This window comes from Podarcis bocagei, assembly GCF_964188305.1.
Source record: "Podarcis bocagei genome assembly, chromosome: 11".
NCBI classification, from domain to species: domain Eukaryota; kingdom Metazoa; phylum Chordata; class Lepidosauria; order Squamata; family Lacertidae; genus Podarcis; species Podarcis bocagei.
Genome location: NC_138136.1, coordinates 34,931,299 through 34,946,108, shown reverse-complemented (window position 1 = coordinate 34,946,108; position 14,810 = coordinate 34,931,299). Strand labels below are relative to the sequence as shown.

Sequence of the window (14,810 nt, the reverse complement as noted above, 5' to 3'; positions counted from 1 at the left end):
TTAGTTTCAAAAGCAATTTGTAATATGATTGGGGGGTGTCGGCTGTTTGAAGTAAATATTATCACAGAGCTAGCACAATATTTTTGACTATGCCTTGGCCACTCTTTGGATTTTAGACACTGTACCGTTAATATAATAAGCTAGGACTACTACGCCCCTCTGAGATCCTGAAATGTGTGTCTTATATGAACAACTTAGTTTCTTAAAAAAAGTTGTTTGGGTCCAAATCTGTCTGCAAATGGCATACTGAGGGTCTCTTTCAATACCAAACGTATTAGGATTACTCAGAATATCTGAATGATAGAAATACATTCTGTCTTCCTCAAGGGCACTTTCATTTTTAGTATAAGCATGACATATCTGTTTATAATTGATATAAACATGCAATTATATAAATTAAACCATACCAATGTCTCCATCTAAGTTAAATCCTAATAAGAATTTGGCCAAAACAAAAAAAGGGTAAAGAAACAATTTCAAAATCATAAACACCATCCCTTTGATCTCAAATATGTGTATTTTTAGCTCAAACTAACAATTTGGGGAATAAAAAATAAGTTTTGCTTAGCGTTATTTTTTAACCATATGCAAAAATGCTATATCAACATTCGAATAGTATAATGAATACTGCACAACTATAAAAATACTAGAACACAAGGTACAATAGATATAAACTGTTATGGTAGGTTGTTTTTAGATCCTAGATGGGCAAACTGATCTTTTGAATTACATGAAGAAGAAAAAATAAAGTTTTAGAATTCAAACAGTCAAGATGACAATAAAAGCATTCAGTATGGAAATTCAGGAGTCAAAGTTTTACTCCTGGAAATGATCTATGAGACAGTATTCATTTATGTTAAATTCTAATAGAGATATATTTTCCACTTTGTGCCTAGCGAAGAGTTTTCTTCATTTAGATTCAGGGGCATCCTTTTTATAGTAAATAAAAGTCAAGGGGACCAATTTCCAAGTAAATTTGTTTGGTAACAGCAAAATAATTATGCCCCATGCCAGATACACCAGAATGGAGCTTGCCAATGTGGTGCCCTTCAGATGTTGTTGAACTGTAACTCCCATGAGTGCCAATCAACATCACCAATGCTGAAGACAGACAGGAGTTGTCCTCCAAGAACATCTGGAGGGCACTACATTGACTCAAGCATCCCTGTCCCATGTGACAAAGATCAACAACCTTAGTCACATACATTTGTTTTCTCATGCTACTACCAGATCTCTGGATCAGGGTGTTCAGAGTTGTGAATATATGAGTTCCCTGTCTGGGCCAATTATAAGTTATACTCAAACCACACTAAAATTTGGACCCATTTAGAAACTGTTTTGACTCAGTGCCACTCCGCAAGCCCTCCCCACTACCAGCCCACCCTTTTCCCAATTGCACTGAGGAAGGGTGAATGTTTTAAGGAGCATCAAAGCAGGAGAAGATACCCAGTTCTGAGGCATCTAAAGATACTGGGAAACATGTGAACTATAGCAGATTGTAGTTTCCAGTGCTTCCCACTACCAGAGGTCTCAAGACAAAGACCACTGCTGCATTGAGGTTAACCTTCATCATCTCAAGTGAAGCTCCTCACAACTAGACTTTTGTAAAGATGTCTTTTCTCTCTTTACAACCGTAAGTATGAAAAGTGAGGGTCTGATGGTGGGGCGTTCCCACAGACTTAAGCTCTATGGGCCCAAATATGGCGCATTAAAAATTAAGACGTGTGGAAAACTCACTTGTCAGTTATTACCAAACTTACACCTTACAGAGTTTTACTACTTCTCTAAATACTGTTCTTAGCTCACAGCTTATTATTGGATTAGGTGCAGTTTGTGAAGAATCTTGCATTTCAGATCTCTTCCAAAATTTACGGCATATTATTAAGCTAAACTATGTGATACAGGCAAAGAATATGTGCTGCCTGTGTACAGCAAAGAGATCCAAAGAGCTTTTTAAATCCAATACAAAAAGAAAAAACTATCCCAACCAACAAAAGAACCAGGTGTCTGTGGATCTTACTGGTTTATACTCCAAGCAAAAGCTGCTTTTTATTTCTTCTTATCCTAGAAATACATAATCACCAAACTTATTTTTACATCTAGATACAGGTAATGGAGGAACAATCTATAAAACTTGACTGAACGTTTATCACACACCCATATCTTCCTCCACACCTACAGCAGCAGATTAAATACAAGTCCTGCTAAAATTGGATACCTACAAACTTCAGTGAAGATGAAATACATCTTAATTTATAGCCTGAATAATAAGAGCTACTATAAATACTCACCTCGCCAATTTGTAAGTGAACTTCTTTGACCGTATTTGAAAAACATTCTATAATCTCTTTCATATGGAACAGATGCATTTCTTCAATGTCTTGAAATTTCTGCAGAACAAATAAATGTTGTGTTTAGGGCTTATTTAGAGTTAAAACAGCTTAAGTCAAAACTGGATTTAAAATACTGATATACTGAACTGTCCACTGAGCTCCCATAATTAGCTTGCTTTCACATTTGGGATTATGGAAGACATTCATCAGTTAAGCTGTATCTAGTCCCATGTAAGGTTTAGCCTTCATCGACTACAGCTGCCACTTCTGCTTTATTAACTTATCAAATCCTGGCATATATATTTTATATTCAAAATTTTGAACTTAATTTCATCAAGGAAATTATATCAATCTTTTTTATTTGTTTGTTTTACTTTTTTACTCTGCCCTTCTGTTGCAGTCACCAACAACTCCAATGGACCAAATTCTATTGATATTCAGTTCAATCCTATAAATGCCAACGTACTTTTAAAAATTGATATGCCAAATCTAATCAAAATAAAGTGATGTGCATTAAGAATCTCCCAACAAGTATGCAATGTGAAGCTTCTGTTCTACTGCAACACAAAGAACTAACTTAAAATACACAAACTCAAACACAGTACAGTTTGTTTGCTTTGCAAATACGACATTCTTTGCCAAGGAAGCTCTCAGCTTGGCTTAAATGGCAGGCATACTTCACATATTTTTCATGTTTATGTTATTTCTCTATTTATTAACAACAGTTTTAGGACCAAAAGTTAAGTGTTTAATATCAAAACTAAAATGGCAATATTCAAGTAGCACAACAAATTCCACAATAAATTTGATCCAGGTGAAAGAAGCAAATCATTATGTAAGAAGAAATTAGCCAAGGGGAGAATAATGTTGTTTCTCTATCCCATGCACTTAAACTTATACAAAAGTATTTCCTGACACAAAAGTTCAAATTCTGAACGCAGAACTTAAAGCCAACTGTGCAGATTAGGAACACTTTTATTTAATTTGCTGACTGTATTCTCTTTTTCCAGACTCCTTGGAAAATTGTAAGTGAGAAGAGCAGAGACTGTGCAAATTATAGTGTTTGCCTTGCAGATACTGAAAAGAAGGTTTACCTGTGCAGTTTCGGTCATTCTTTGTTCAAAATCAGATTTTGCTGCAGCATATTTTTCAACATAGAGTTTATATGTATCGGTAGCCTTCTTGGATTTTACTGCTGCCTAAAATAAAATAACAAAATAATAATGATTGTAGGGAAGGAAGAAATAACAAGGCATACTTTTTACAATCAATTTAGCTGACTTACAATTTCATGTTTTGCTCCCTCACAGTAATTTCCAGTTCTTACCACATGAGGGCTCATGCAAACAACATACCACATGACATTAAGTTGCTATATCACCTTGCAATGTTAAAACACAGTTGTTAATAATCTCGAACACATTTTAAAATAACTTTGAGTTTATTGAAACTCGAAGGGGAAACATAGAACAAGATGGCAGGAAGATGACAGGAAGAGCTGTTCAACAATGGAACAGACTCCCACGAGAGGTGGTGTACTCTCCCTCCTTGGAGGTTTTAAAGCAGAGGTTGGACAGCCATCCGTCATGTGTGATCTAGTTGACATTCTTGCATTGCAGGGGGTTGGACTAGATGACCCTTGGGATCCGTTTCCAGTTCCACAATTCTATGATCCTATGATTCTATTTTAATATATTTTCTCTACTAATCCTTTCAAAGCATTTTTTAATGATATATAAACAAGTAGTGAACACTATGGTGTTAATCTTTCCTGAATCTCACTACATATATTAGATTTTCCATTAAAATCAAGTTTATTGGCTCAGTTACACTGCACAGTCTCCATGTAGCACTATGCCTGTTTTAAAGAAAAATTCCAACTAGACCCAAAGTTGAATTTACCATAATCATTCTCTCCTTTGCACTTCAACGGTGGAAAACTGAATTGTTCAGAGGAATCAAATACATTACGTATTCAAATGCCACTACACTTTTCAAGCTGAAAGTAATCATGCTTGCTTGTGGCATCAGAGTCTACTGCATGCTGACCATGTTAAGACATCCATTTAGACATTTAAATGGATGGTAACTTTTTTTTAGTAGTCTGAGACATATTACATAGCCTAATAGAAGGTGCTTTGGGGGAAATGTGTTTTCCTCACAGTAAATTCAGCAGGGGCTACACATAACTGAACAAGTGAACAAAACTGAGCAGGGCAATCCTAACAGGGGTCAAAGATTAGATGCTGTGGTGGTTCCACTGCTCCAAAATGTTGCCTGCTCCTGCCAGTCAGGATGGAAGATGCAGCTTTTTGTATTTTTGCTGGGCCAGTTGCAGGGCTGGCAAGTTAAGGAGCCAAAGGATCAAGCTCCTCAGGGATCTACAGTGGTATGGATCCCAGTGGATCCCACCAGAACACGCTGTTTCCCCAGGGTTTGCTTTTGGCTACCACTGGTGGGAGACTTTGCCCACTCAGGCAGTGTTCGGGCATTTGTCACAGCAAAGTTAACTCAGTGACTCTACTCTCTGCTGGCAGAGAGGAGCTTATGCTGCATCCTGGCCCACCCTCATCATCTACATCAGGTGGTTAGGATTACAGCCTCAGTGAATCTCAAAATGTTGCACCTGTGCAGACATAAGCTAATTCAATAAGCAAACAGAACCTTACTTTATACTATTATATAACATACTATTGTTTGTTTTACGCAAAAGACATCCTTTGATTATCCTTATTTCTTACGCTGAAAAACACTAAAAGCAGCAATGTCGTATGGATGTTTTCTATCTGTGCAGTTAGACTATTAAACTATAAAGAAAGGCAGCTAAATCTTTGAAACATTACCTTGTCTATTTCTCTCTGTGTTGCACCTTCCTTTTTCAAACGTTCCTGTTCCACACACTTTGAATTGTAGTTTTCTTTTGCTTTTTGAAGGGCCTGAGTAATATTCTGAATATTTTGCATTGCTTCCAAAGTTCCTGAAACTTCTTCTTTAGTCTGTTAAATATGACATGTGTGTTAAACACTACCAATTTAATATTTTCATCTGAAGTTATTAAAATGCATTAAAATGACTATACACAACCTTTTTATGAGCTTTTAGTTGTTCATCTCCATACTTCTGCACTTCTTTTATTAGCTCTTGCAACTTCCGAACAAGTTCTAAGTGACAGCTTGCTAATTTTTCTGATGATGATTTAAAAACATCCCAGACTGGTGCAAATGTCCTACAAATAAGAGAGAGAAAATGGGTGTTTTAGTGCTGAAATAGCTTGAAAGCAAAAAATAAATGATAAATAACTACGGTTTTCTTTAATTGCAACTCCTAAGGATATTTGATTGAGTCTTACTCTTGTTTACTTTTATTCTGTTTTCTTGTTGACCCAACAAAAATATATTCCCTATGACCCAATAAGAATTTCTAAGTCCTGCATTTCAAGGTTTGACAAATGTCACCACAGCTTCTTATTACTGCTCAATGCATATTCAGGACTCACTTAAAATTACTTGGTTTAGAAGCAAAAAAAAGGTACCGTATTTTTTGCTCTATAAGACTCTCTTTTTCCCTCCTAAAAAGTAAGGGGAAATGTGTGTGCGTCTTATGGAGCGAATGCAGGCTGCGCAGCTATCCCAGAAGCCAGAACAGCAAGAGGGATTGCTGCTTTCACTGCGCAGCGATCCCTCTTGCTGTTCTGGCTTCTGGGATTCAGAATTTTTTTTTTTCTTGTTTTCCTCCTCTGAAAACTAGGTGCGTCTTGTGGTCTGGTGCGTCTTATAGAGCGAAAAATACGGTAATTAGTAGGAGTAAACAATTCACTTACTATAACAAGAACAGGGTTAGGAATGCTCTCCAATTCAGAAATTTACTCTAGATGTGGGAGCTCTGACTGAACAGGATGTTTTAAGTTTTCATCCCTGTTCAAAGGCTTACAAGCACAGCTGAGGCAAGCAGTGCCTCAGTTCCAATTGTGTCATATTCCTGCAGATAATTTTAGGCCTGGTAGTCCTAAATCTCATTCTTGGCAAAATATGATGCTCCACCAAGGCTTTGGGCACTCCTGCTCTAGTTAGGCAGTTGGGGCCTTGGGCATAGCAGGATGGAATGGCAGGGACATTACAGGGAGGCACTCTGTGAATAACTTTCAATTGTTTTTACAAATGTTTAGATGAAGAACTCATCAATGTTTTAGGTTTTTTAACATTCAAATGGAGCACTTATTAAAATATTACTCCTCTAGGAAGTTAAATGTCAAATTTCCACTAAAGAGAGAGTCACATATGGGTTAAACTTGTGAGCTACTAAGGGCTGCCCAAATTCAATTCAGTAAAGGAAGTAGGTTTGCATTCACATATTTCCTTCTACTGAATGAATGTGGCAGCTACCTGGCTAATAGTTAGCAGCCACTTTACATACTTTATCTTATAATAATTGCTATTGCCTTGTAAGGTAGGACAGATTCTTTTCATTCCCATATTCAACACGTAACTACCCAAGTTCTACCATACATAGAGTATATCATGCTTCAGTAAATTCATGCAAAATACACATTTTGCATTTTCTTTAAATGCATAGGTTTTTGTTTTTATTCAGAAAACACACACAAAAGAAAGAAAAAAGGAGTAAGCTCCCAAAGCCATATACACACATACAGAGCTCAGTTTTAAGTGTTGTATACATCCACAAACATTCCAGATAATTCTGTAATATAATTAAGTATTAGTATTATATTATACAGAGAAAGGCAGAAAAGCTCCTCTAACAGCCTCCAAGAACCTGCACAAAATTATTTTGTTTTTAATCATCATAACTTACCCAAGCTGTGAATAATTGCTTGCTGATTTGGCTAGCTTTGTCATTGATCTTGAATAAGCCTCTTCTATTGTAGCTCTATCAACGGAAGAAGACAATCAGCAGTCCAAAACCAAAATATGTACAAATCTTAGAGGACATGAACAAATGCACTGTTTGTTAACAAACCACTACCTTAGTTAGTCTAAAGCTAGCCTAAAATCACGTGTTTTAACTCAATCTGCTGTGTGCTCCCCCCCCCCCAAGAATCACATAAACCAATAGATAGAAGAATAGCTGAGTGTGGATCATTAGGGGGACAAAGACGGGTGGTGACTCATCAAAAGCTGAGCCATCAGGACATTTTCAATGCCTGCTATCAAGGGGGATGGAGCCGCTCCTCCAGTGTGTGTTAGTGGGCAGAGATAAAAGGGGTTTAGGTTTTCAGCTTGGATAATGTAGGCTCAGGGAAATCCTTTTCAGTCTGTTAGAGGCAACAAGGAAGAAGAAGGGGATCCAGGGACAGCATGTAGGCTGATTGTAACAGAGAGAGAGAGAGACACAGAGACAAACAGACAGACAGACAAGAGAAAGAATATGGCTGGTTTCTGTGTTCTGGACCCAAATGCTGCTGTGCTGATGGGAGAAGTAAGAGACCCTCTTTGAGTATAATGGTTTGAACCCCTCTATATTGACCAGGGTGGTCCAACACGTGGCCATCAGCAGCATTGGATACCCCTACCCTTCACAGTCCTCATGCTGCCTTCCCAAAGCCAGGTAAGTGAGGTGCTGGGCTTTGGGAAGAAAGTGTGAGGGCTCTGATAGGGTGCTAGAGTCCTCCTACCCCCTTTCCAAAGCGTAGTTAGGGCTTTCCCATCTTTGGGAAGGAGGTGGGAGGGCATTAGGTCCCTGCCAGAACCTTAAATCTCCTTCGCAAAGCCTGGTGCCTTCCTTAGCCAGCTTTAGGAAGGCAGCATGAGGGCTGGGGGGGGGGTCATCAACCCCCCCATGTGTGTGTGACAATGTGGTGTGCAGCCCATGGGTTCTATGTCACAGTTTTCTTGAGGCCCACTTGGTATGAAAAGTTGGATGGCCTGATCTAAGTTCAGGTTGTATATACAGTGGTACCTTGGTTTACGAACTTAATCCATTCCGAAAGTCCGTTCTTAAACCGAAACCATTCTTAAATCGAGGCATGCTTTCCCTAATGAGGCCTCCTGCTACTGGTCCCCTTCCGTTCAGCTTCCGTTCTTAGATTGAGGTAAAGTTTGCAAACTGGGACACTACTTCCGGTTTTGCAGAGTTTGTAAACCTAATCATTCGTAAACAGGCCTGTTCTTAAACCGAGGTACCACTGTATGTGTAAATAAACAGTATATCATCAAGACACCATAGCCTCCACTGTGCCGCATTGTCCAAAAGGAAACACAGACCTTGGGTAAAGTGTGCCTGCAGCCCCTGAAATTTCACACTACTCATGAAGATATGGGTGGTGTCTAACAATATTATGTGCTTTCTTATTAAGCCTTTGTAAACTCCTTTGCAAATTGATATTGACTGCTGCACAAAATTGCCTCTCTATACAATCTAATCCCAGATATACCTAGCAGATACATTCCTTGAGAAGGTAACTAATTTGGATTTGTTGCATGATTAATTCCTCTAGTGTTAGATCCCTAGGTCAAGGCAGTTACACTGATGTTTCAATGCAACTTTATTCCAAATATTGGAGAACTTTGTTTGAAAGATTACTTTTAAAGCACTATAACAGGGGTAGGCAACCTAAGGACCGTGGGTCGGATGCCGCCCAATAGCCTTCTCAATCTGGCCCACGGACAGTCTGGGAATCAGTGTGTTTTTACATGAGTGGAATGCGTCCTTTTATTTAAAATGAATCTCTGGGTTATTTGTGGGGCCTGCCTGGTGTTTTTACATGAGTAGAATGTGTGCTTTTATTTAAAATGCATCTCTGGGTCATTTGTGGGGCATAGGAATTCGTTCATATCTCCCCCCCCCCATATAGTCTGGCCCCCCCACAAGGTCTGAGGGATGGTGGACTGGCCTATGGCTGAAAAAGGTTGCTGACCCCTGCACTAGATTCTACTTAATGTATTTGAAGGTCTGAAAAGTGTCCTACAGTGGCAAAAAAAGGGTTTTTTTGGACAATTTCAGAACACAGCAGAAAGTGTCTTGTATGAGGGGTAAAGTTGAAGGACCGCTGGACAGTTAAGTCCAGCTGAATTCGACTATGGGGCGCTCATCTCCGCTTTCAGGCTGAGGGAACCGGCGTATGTCTGCAGACAGCTTTTCCAGGTCATGTGGCCAGCATGACTAAACCACTTCAGATGCAACAGGGCACTGTGATGGAAGCCAGAGCACACAGAAATGCCATTTACCTTCCTGCTGCAGTGGTACCTATTTATCTACTTGTGCTGGTATGCTTTTGAACTGCTAGGTTGGAAGCCAGGACAGAGCAATGGGAGCTCACCCCATTGCGCAGATTCAAACTGCCAAACTTGTGATCAGCAAGCCCAAGAGGCTCAGTGGTTTTTAGACCACAGTGCCACCACATCTCTTCCACATGAGGGGTAAAGTGATATGGCTGTAATATATCTTTGACTGTACTAATGAGAGCAAAGCTGGTGACTCAAATTACAGTTTACATCAAGTTTTGTGTTAGCAGCCAAAGATCAAACACACAACACCAGATAATATCCTCTGCCTGGGATTTCTTTTTTAATCTAAAGAAGTTTATAAATGATTTTAAATAATAAATAAAAACATTCTAACACGAGACCAAAGGGCTTGCAACAGTGTAAGTCTTTAAGTAACCATGGATAGAGATTTCGTACTCTTAAGAGTTACAAATTAGAATATTTTAAAGAAACGAATGCCTTGAACTAAATTATAGGACAGAGGATCAAGGGTATGAACGATGCACAGCTAATCCCATTTGAAACTTTGCAGCTTTATTTATTAGAAGTATTTCCCCCCACGTTCCATTAAAATACTCAAGTCCCTTAGTAAACTTCAAGCTTCTGCTTTTTTAATTCCTCTGTCCGCTTACTGGAAACTGGTTTGTACTTCTATAGATATCTCTACAACATTTAACTATGAACCACAAAAATACATTGTTTCCCTTTTTTATAATACTGCTCTATACCAAATTCTGTTTAATTTTTGAATTGATTGTATCAAATTCATATTTTAAATTACAAACAGATGTTTTCCAAATAGCTCATTTTCCCACTTTGCACACTGCTCTATAATTACACTTGCTGTAAACCCAAATAGCATGTGAAAAATAAGCTATGTAAGGACAATGTATTGATGCAAAATCAACTTAGGTGGGATCCAATGTTCTCCCTCTGTTGAAGGGAGGGAACATTTGTATTAACTCACTGATATGAACACTAATTTTCACGACTAGAATGCAGAATTTGCATTTCCTAGTGAAAATGCCTAATTTCTTGGATCAAAAAATAGACATGCATAATTCTAGAAGAGAAAGTTTTGATTATGTAGTGTTCTCAGAAAGACAACACTTTCAGTGTTCTTTTTTCTTTAATATTAATAAATTAAATCTGATACAAGTACCAAAACATAAACAAATTAAAGCATCCACTTTATATTAAAAACATTTCTATAAGAACTTTACAAAAGGGAGACTATTATCCACTATATGGAGTTTCACCATTCTAAATGGTCATAACCCAGTGACAAAATTCTTTATAAAAACTACAGCTCTGTATTTCATTAACAAATTTGAATGCATTTTAAGATTTACAGAATGATGTCAATCAGACTAAATAAAGAGTACCAAACCATATTCCATTCTTTCTTGTTTTGAAGGGCCTCCTTGCATTTCCAACAGCAAGCATAAACCAGTTTAGCAACCAGTAGCGCATGTTTTGGAAACAAGTGACTAGGAGATTGAGTTCTGATGTCCTCAGTATGCTACCACCAGCCAGGTCTATTTCTTTGCTAAATCTGAATCAAAAGAGACCATGACTGTTCTGAACCAATGTAGGCTGTATGAGTATCAGTACACTGAGAAAGAATCCTGGCAGAATTAAGACTTTGCATGCGAGTAATTCTCAGGTTCAGGAGCTCTCTGGGTGGCAGAAGCAATAATGGCGCACAGACTGGAGGCTCCCCAAGCTATCTTGATTTATTAGGGCCACAGTCCAATGCACACAGACCTGGAAATTAAGCCTCACTAAATTCAGTGGGGCTTATGTCTAAGTATACATGCATAGAACTATGACGTAAAACCATTAAACTGTAATACAGTAGTTGACTAGTATTCAGAAAGATGTCTTCAGTGGTTTATGTAAGTATGCCAGAATAAGTAGCTAATAAACACACATACCTTTCTCTTATGAAATCTGCTAGTTCTTTTGTAGATACATGTCCATGTTTCATATTATGATAGAGAACATCAAAGCCATTGTTCCTTTCTCCCTATGATTTAAAAAAAATGGTTTAGTTTAAATTATGAATAATAGAATTAACAACAGTAGTAGTTCACTCATTAGCACCACTCCACAACCAGTTGCACAAGCACTAGAAGCAAACTCTGTGAAACAAAGTATCTGGAACTAAATCACAGTAAGACTATTAATATAATGTGGTTTATTTAGAAATGTGAAGCAACAATAGTAGGGACCACAAACAGCACCCTCATATGGGGATTACATCACTCTTGTGTAATCCACACCTTCTACTACCCTTCTCTTACACTAAAAGATAAAGCAGCAAAAAATAATTGCTCCAGTTCTAATATTTTGCATACTTATTACTTCCAACAGAGGTGTGTCCCATTCTAAAATGCTTCAAGAAGGGCTGTTTCCTTTTTATCTGTATTGAAAAGTATGCAATTACTGTCTTGTTCAACATGGTACACCAAGAGTAAAAAGGGGGCCATGGTGTTGTTCTTCCCTGCTCCAAATTAGATAAATGTTCCTTCTGACAATAGTGACTGATGGCATTAAACCACCACATCAAACCATTGTTAAAAACTAACAATGATATAATGCGAACGTGCAACATGCCTATGCGTGCTGCTGAAAAATTGCTGCTCTGCTCCTTCCTCACTCCTTCTGTTGATACACCACCAGGAAACAAGCCTGTGTGTGGCTTGTTGTGACATCCGAACTAAGGCTTGTGGTTTGTTTCCCCCCAAATCAACCATGAACAGTAAACAAAACAAACTTTGGTTATCACTTGTAGTTTGGAGAGAAACAAACCGAAGCCCAGGTTTAGACATTATGACTCCAGTTTACTTCCTGGTGGTGCATAAGCAGGCGTGTGGGAAGAGCACAGCGAGAACTTTGAGCTGTGTACAAAAGCATGCTGCTCATTCATATTAAACCATAGTTTGTTTCTGACTATGGCTTTTAACATTTAAAAATGAATACCTGTTAAGAAAGCTTTGGTAATACAGTGGTGCCCCGCAAGACGAATGCCTCGCAAGACGGAAAACCCACTAGACGAAAGGGTTTTCCGTTTTTAAGCTGCTTCGCAAGACGAATTTCCCTATGGGCTTGCTTCGCAAGACGAAAACGTCTTGCGAGTGTTCTGATTTTTTTTCGCTCCCCCCCTTTTTCTAAGCCGCTAATCCGCTAATAGCCTTTTAGCCGCTAAGCTGCTAAACCGCTAATAGCGCTAATCCGCTAATAGGGTTGCTTCACAAGACGAAAAAACCGCTAGACGAAGAGACTCGCGGAACGGATTATTTTCGTCTTGCGAGGCACCACTGTATATCTAGATTACAATGAATCAGTTAGGATTGCCACAAAGTAATCTCATAATGAAAACTGAGAAAAAGAATTCAGCTTGATATTTTTGTTTGCTTTTGTTTTTCTTTCCATTGTAAGCCATCCCCAAATTACTCTGTTAAGGTTCTAAATGATATGTCACCCAATAATACTTGTGTTCCTGATTCAACACTTTATCACACAACAAATTCTGAAAATCCTATGCAAGGCAGGATGCTGCAAACATGGAGCTATTTGCCTTCTGCGAAGGTGTACAGCCCAATGTTCCTCATATGCCCTTTGGGGAGCATGTGTAGTACATGACCTTAAGTTCATAAAGAACCCTGTACAAACTGTTAGTGTTAATGAACAAGAATCCAATAGCAATTCTTTAAGTCCAAGGCTATAAATTAAAACAGATAAATGTATTAAATTTGACTATTCTCTTTATCAACTAAGTAAAACAACTTCTAATGCTAACATGGAAATGAAAGTAGCTGTGCAAGCACTATCAAATGACCAGAGCATTTCCAAAAAACCAGTTCATAACAGGAAACACATTACAGGAACTCCTTGTTTTGTTAACTATCCTAGTGCCATATGAAAATTCTGCAGAAAAGATATAAGGCATCACCCTTGTCTATCCAAGCAGCATATTTGAACTTTAAAACTCCTGTTTAGCAGTGCAGAAACTTTTCAACAGCATTCTTGTTTCTACAATATGTAGCTAAGCAAGGAATAGCTTCCTTCCATTATTCTATTGGTAAATACAGCAACTTAAGCTGCTGCAGTTTCTACATTAACATTAGCAAATGTGATAACACAGTATTTTTTTAGGTAAAAGGTAAAGGGACCCCTGACCATTAGGTTCAGTCATGACTGAGTCTGGGGTTTCGGCACTCATCTCGCTTTATTGGTCGAGGGATCCGACGTACAGCTTCTGGGTCATGTGGCCAGCATGACTAAGCCGCTTCTGGCGAACCAGAGCAGCACATGGAAACACCGTTTACCTTCCCACCGGAGCGGTACCTATTTATCTACTTGCACTTTGACATGCTTTCGAACTGCTAAGTTGGCAGGAGCAGGGAACAAGCAACGGGAGCTCACCCCATCGCGGGGATTCGAACTGCCGACTTTCTGATCAGCAAGTCCTAGGCTCTGTGGTTTAACCCACAGTACCACCTGCGTCCCTAGTATTTTTTTACTTGAAGTATAAACTACAAGAAGGCAGTACTGATCACTTACTTATTTCTCTGTAAATCACCCTATCTATAAATCCTACTTCCTTGAAAACCTAAAAACATATATACAGCAAGAAATTGATAGCAAATCATTAAAATAGAAGTACATACCGTAATTTTCGCTCCACAACACACAGTTTTTTCCTCCTAGAAAGTAAGGGGGAATGTCTGTGCGTGTTATGGAGCGAATGCCTACGGATGGCGGGGGAATCTGCTGCAGTCGTGAGCAGTCCGTGGCTCGCTTTGAAACAGCAAAGCGGGTGTAAGTGGCTCCTGTCAGTGAGCCGAGCTGGGGAGGAGGGAGAGAAGCAGAGCGGGAGAGCGGAGGAGCCGTTTACACGAGTGTAAGCGGCTCCTGTCCGGTTGGCTGCTTTAAAACAACCCCGTGCTCTCTGTCCCTGCCTGCAGTTTTTTGCTGTCCGATTTTGGATTAGCCACTGTAGGGCTGTGTGTGTGTGTGCTTGAGCTATCGTTCTCCTCCTCCTGCTTCCCGTTCACTCTCCCAGCACCCCTGTGCTCTCCCAGCGCCCCTGTGACTTTAGGATTGATACTCTCTCTCTCTGTCTGTGTGTGTGTGTGTGTGTGTGTGAGAGAGAGAGAGAGAGAGAGAGAGAGGGATCATTCTCCTTTTCTTGCTTCCCGTTCACTCCCCCAGCGCCCCTGCGACTTCCAGCGCCCCTGCGACTTTA

General features: G+C 39.1%; 1 protein-coding gene across 1 annotated transcript in view; it reads right to left on the bottom strand.

The window, feature by feature from the left end:
- The window catches only part of FCHO2 (FCH and mu domain containing endocytic adaptor 2), a 64,044-nt gene that overhangs the window by 34,884 nt on the left and 14,350 nt on the right, over positions 1–14,810 (bottom strand). The window contains exons 2-7 of the mRNA XM_081212486.1: positions 11,494–11,585; positions 7,146–7,220; positions 5,418–5,559; positions 5,177–5,329; positions 3,428–3,532; positions 2,292–2,390 (exon numbers count right to left, since the gene is read on the bottom strand). Of these exons, the coding sequence (XP_081068612.1) occupies positions 2,292–2,390; positions 3,428–3,532; positions 5,177–5,329; positions 5,418–5,559; positions 7,146–7,220; positions 11,494–11,585 (666 nt within the window). The remainder of the gene's footprint in view (positions 1–2,291; positions 2,391–3,427; positions 3,533–5,176; positions 5,330–5,417; positions 5,560–7,145; positions 7,221–11,493; positions 11,586–14,810) is intronic.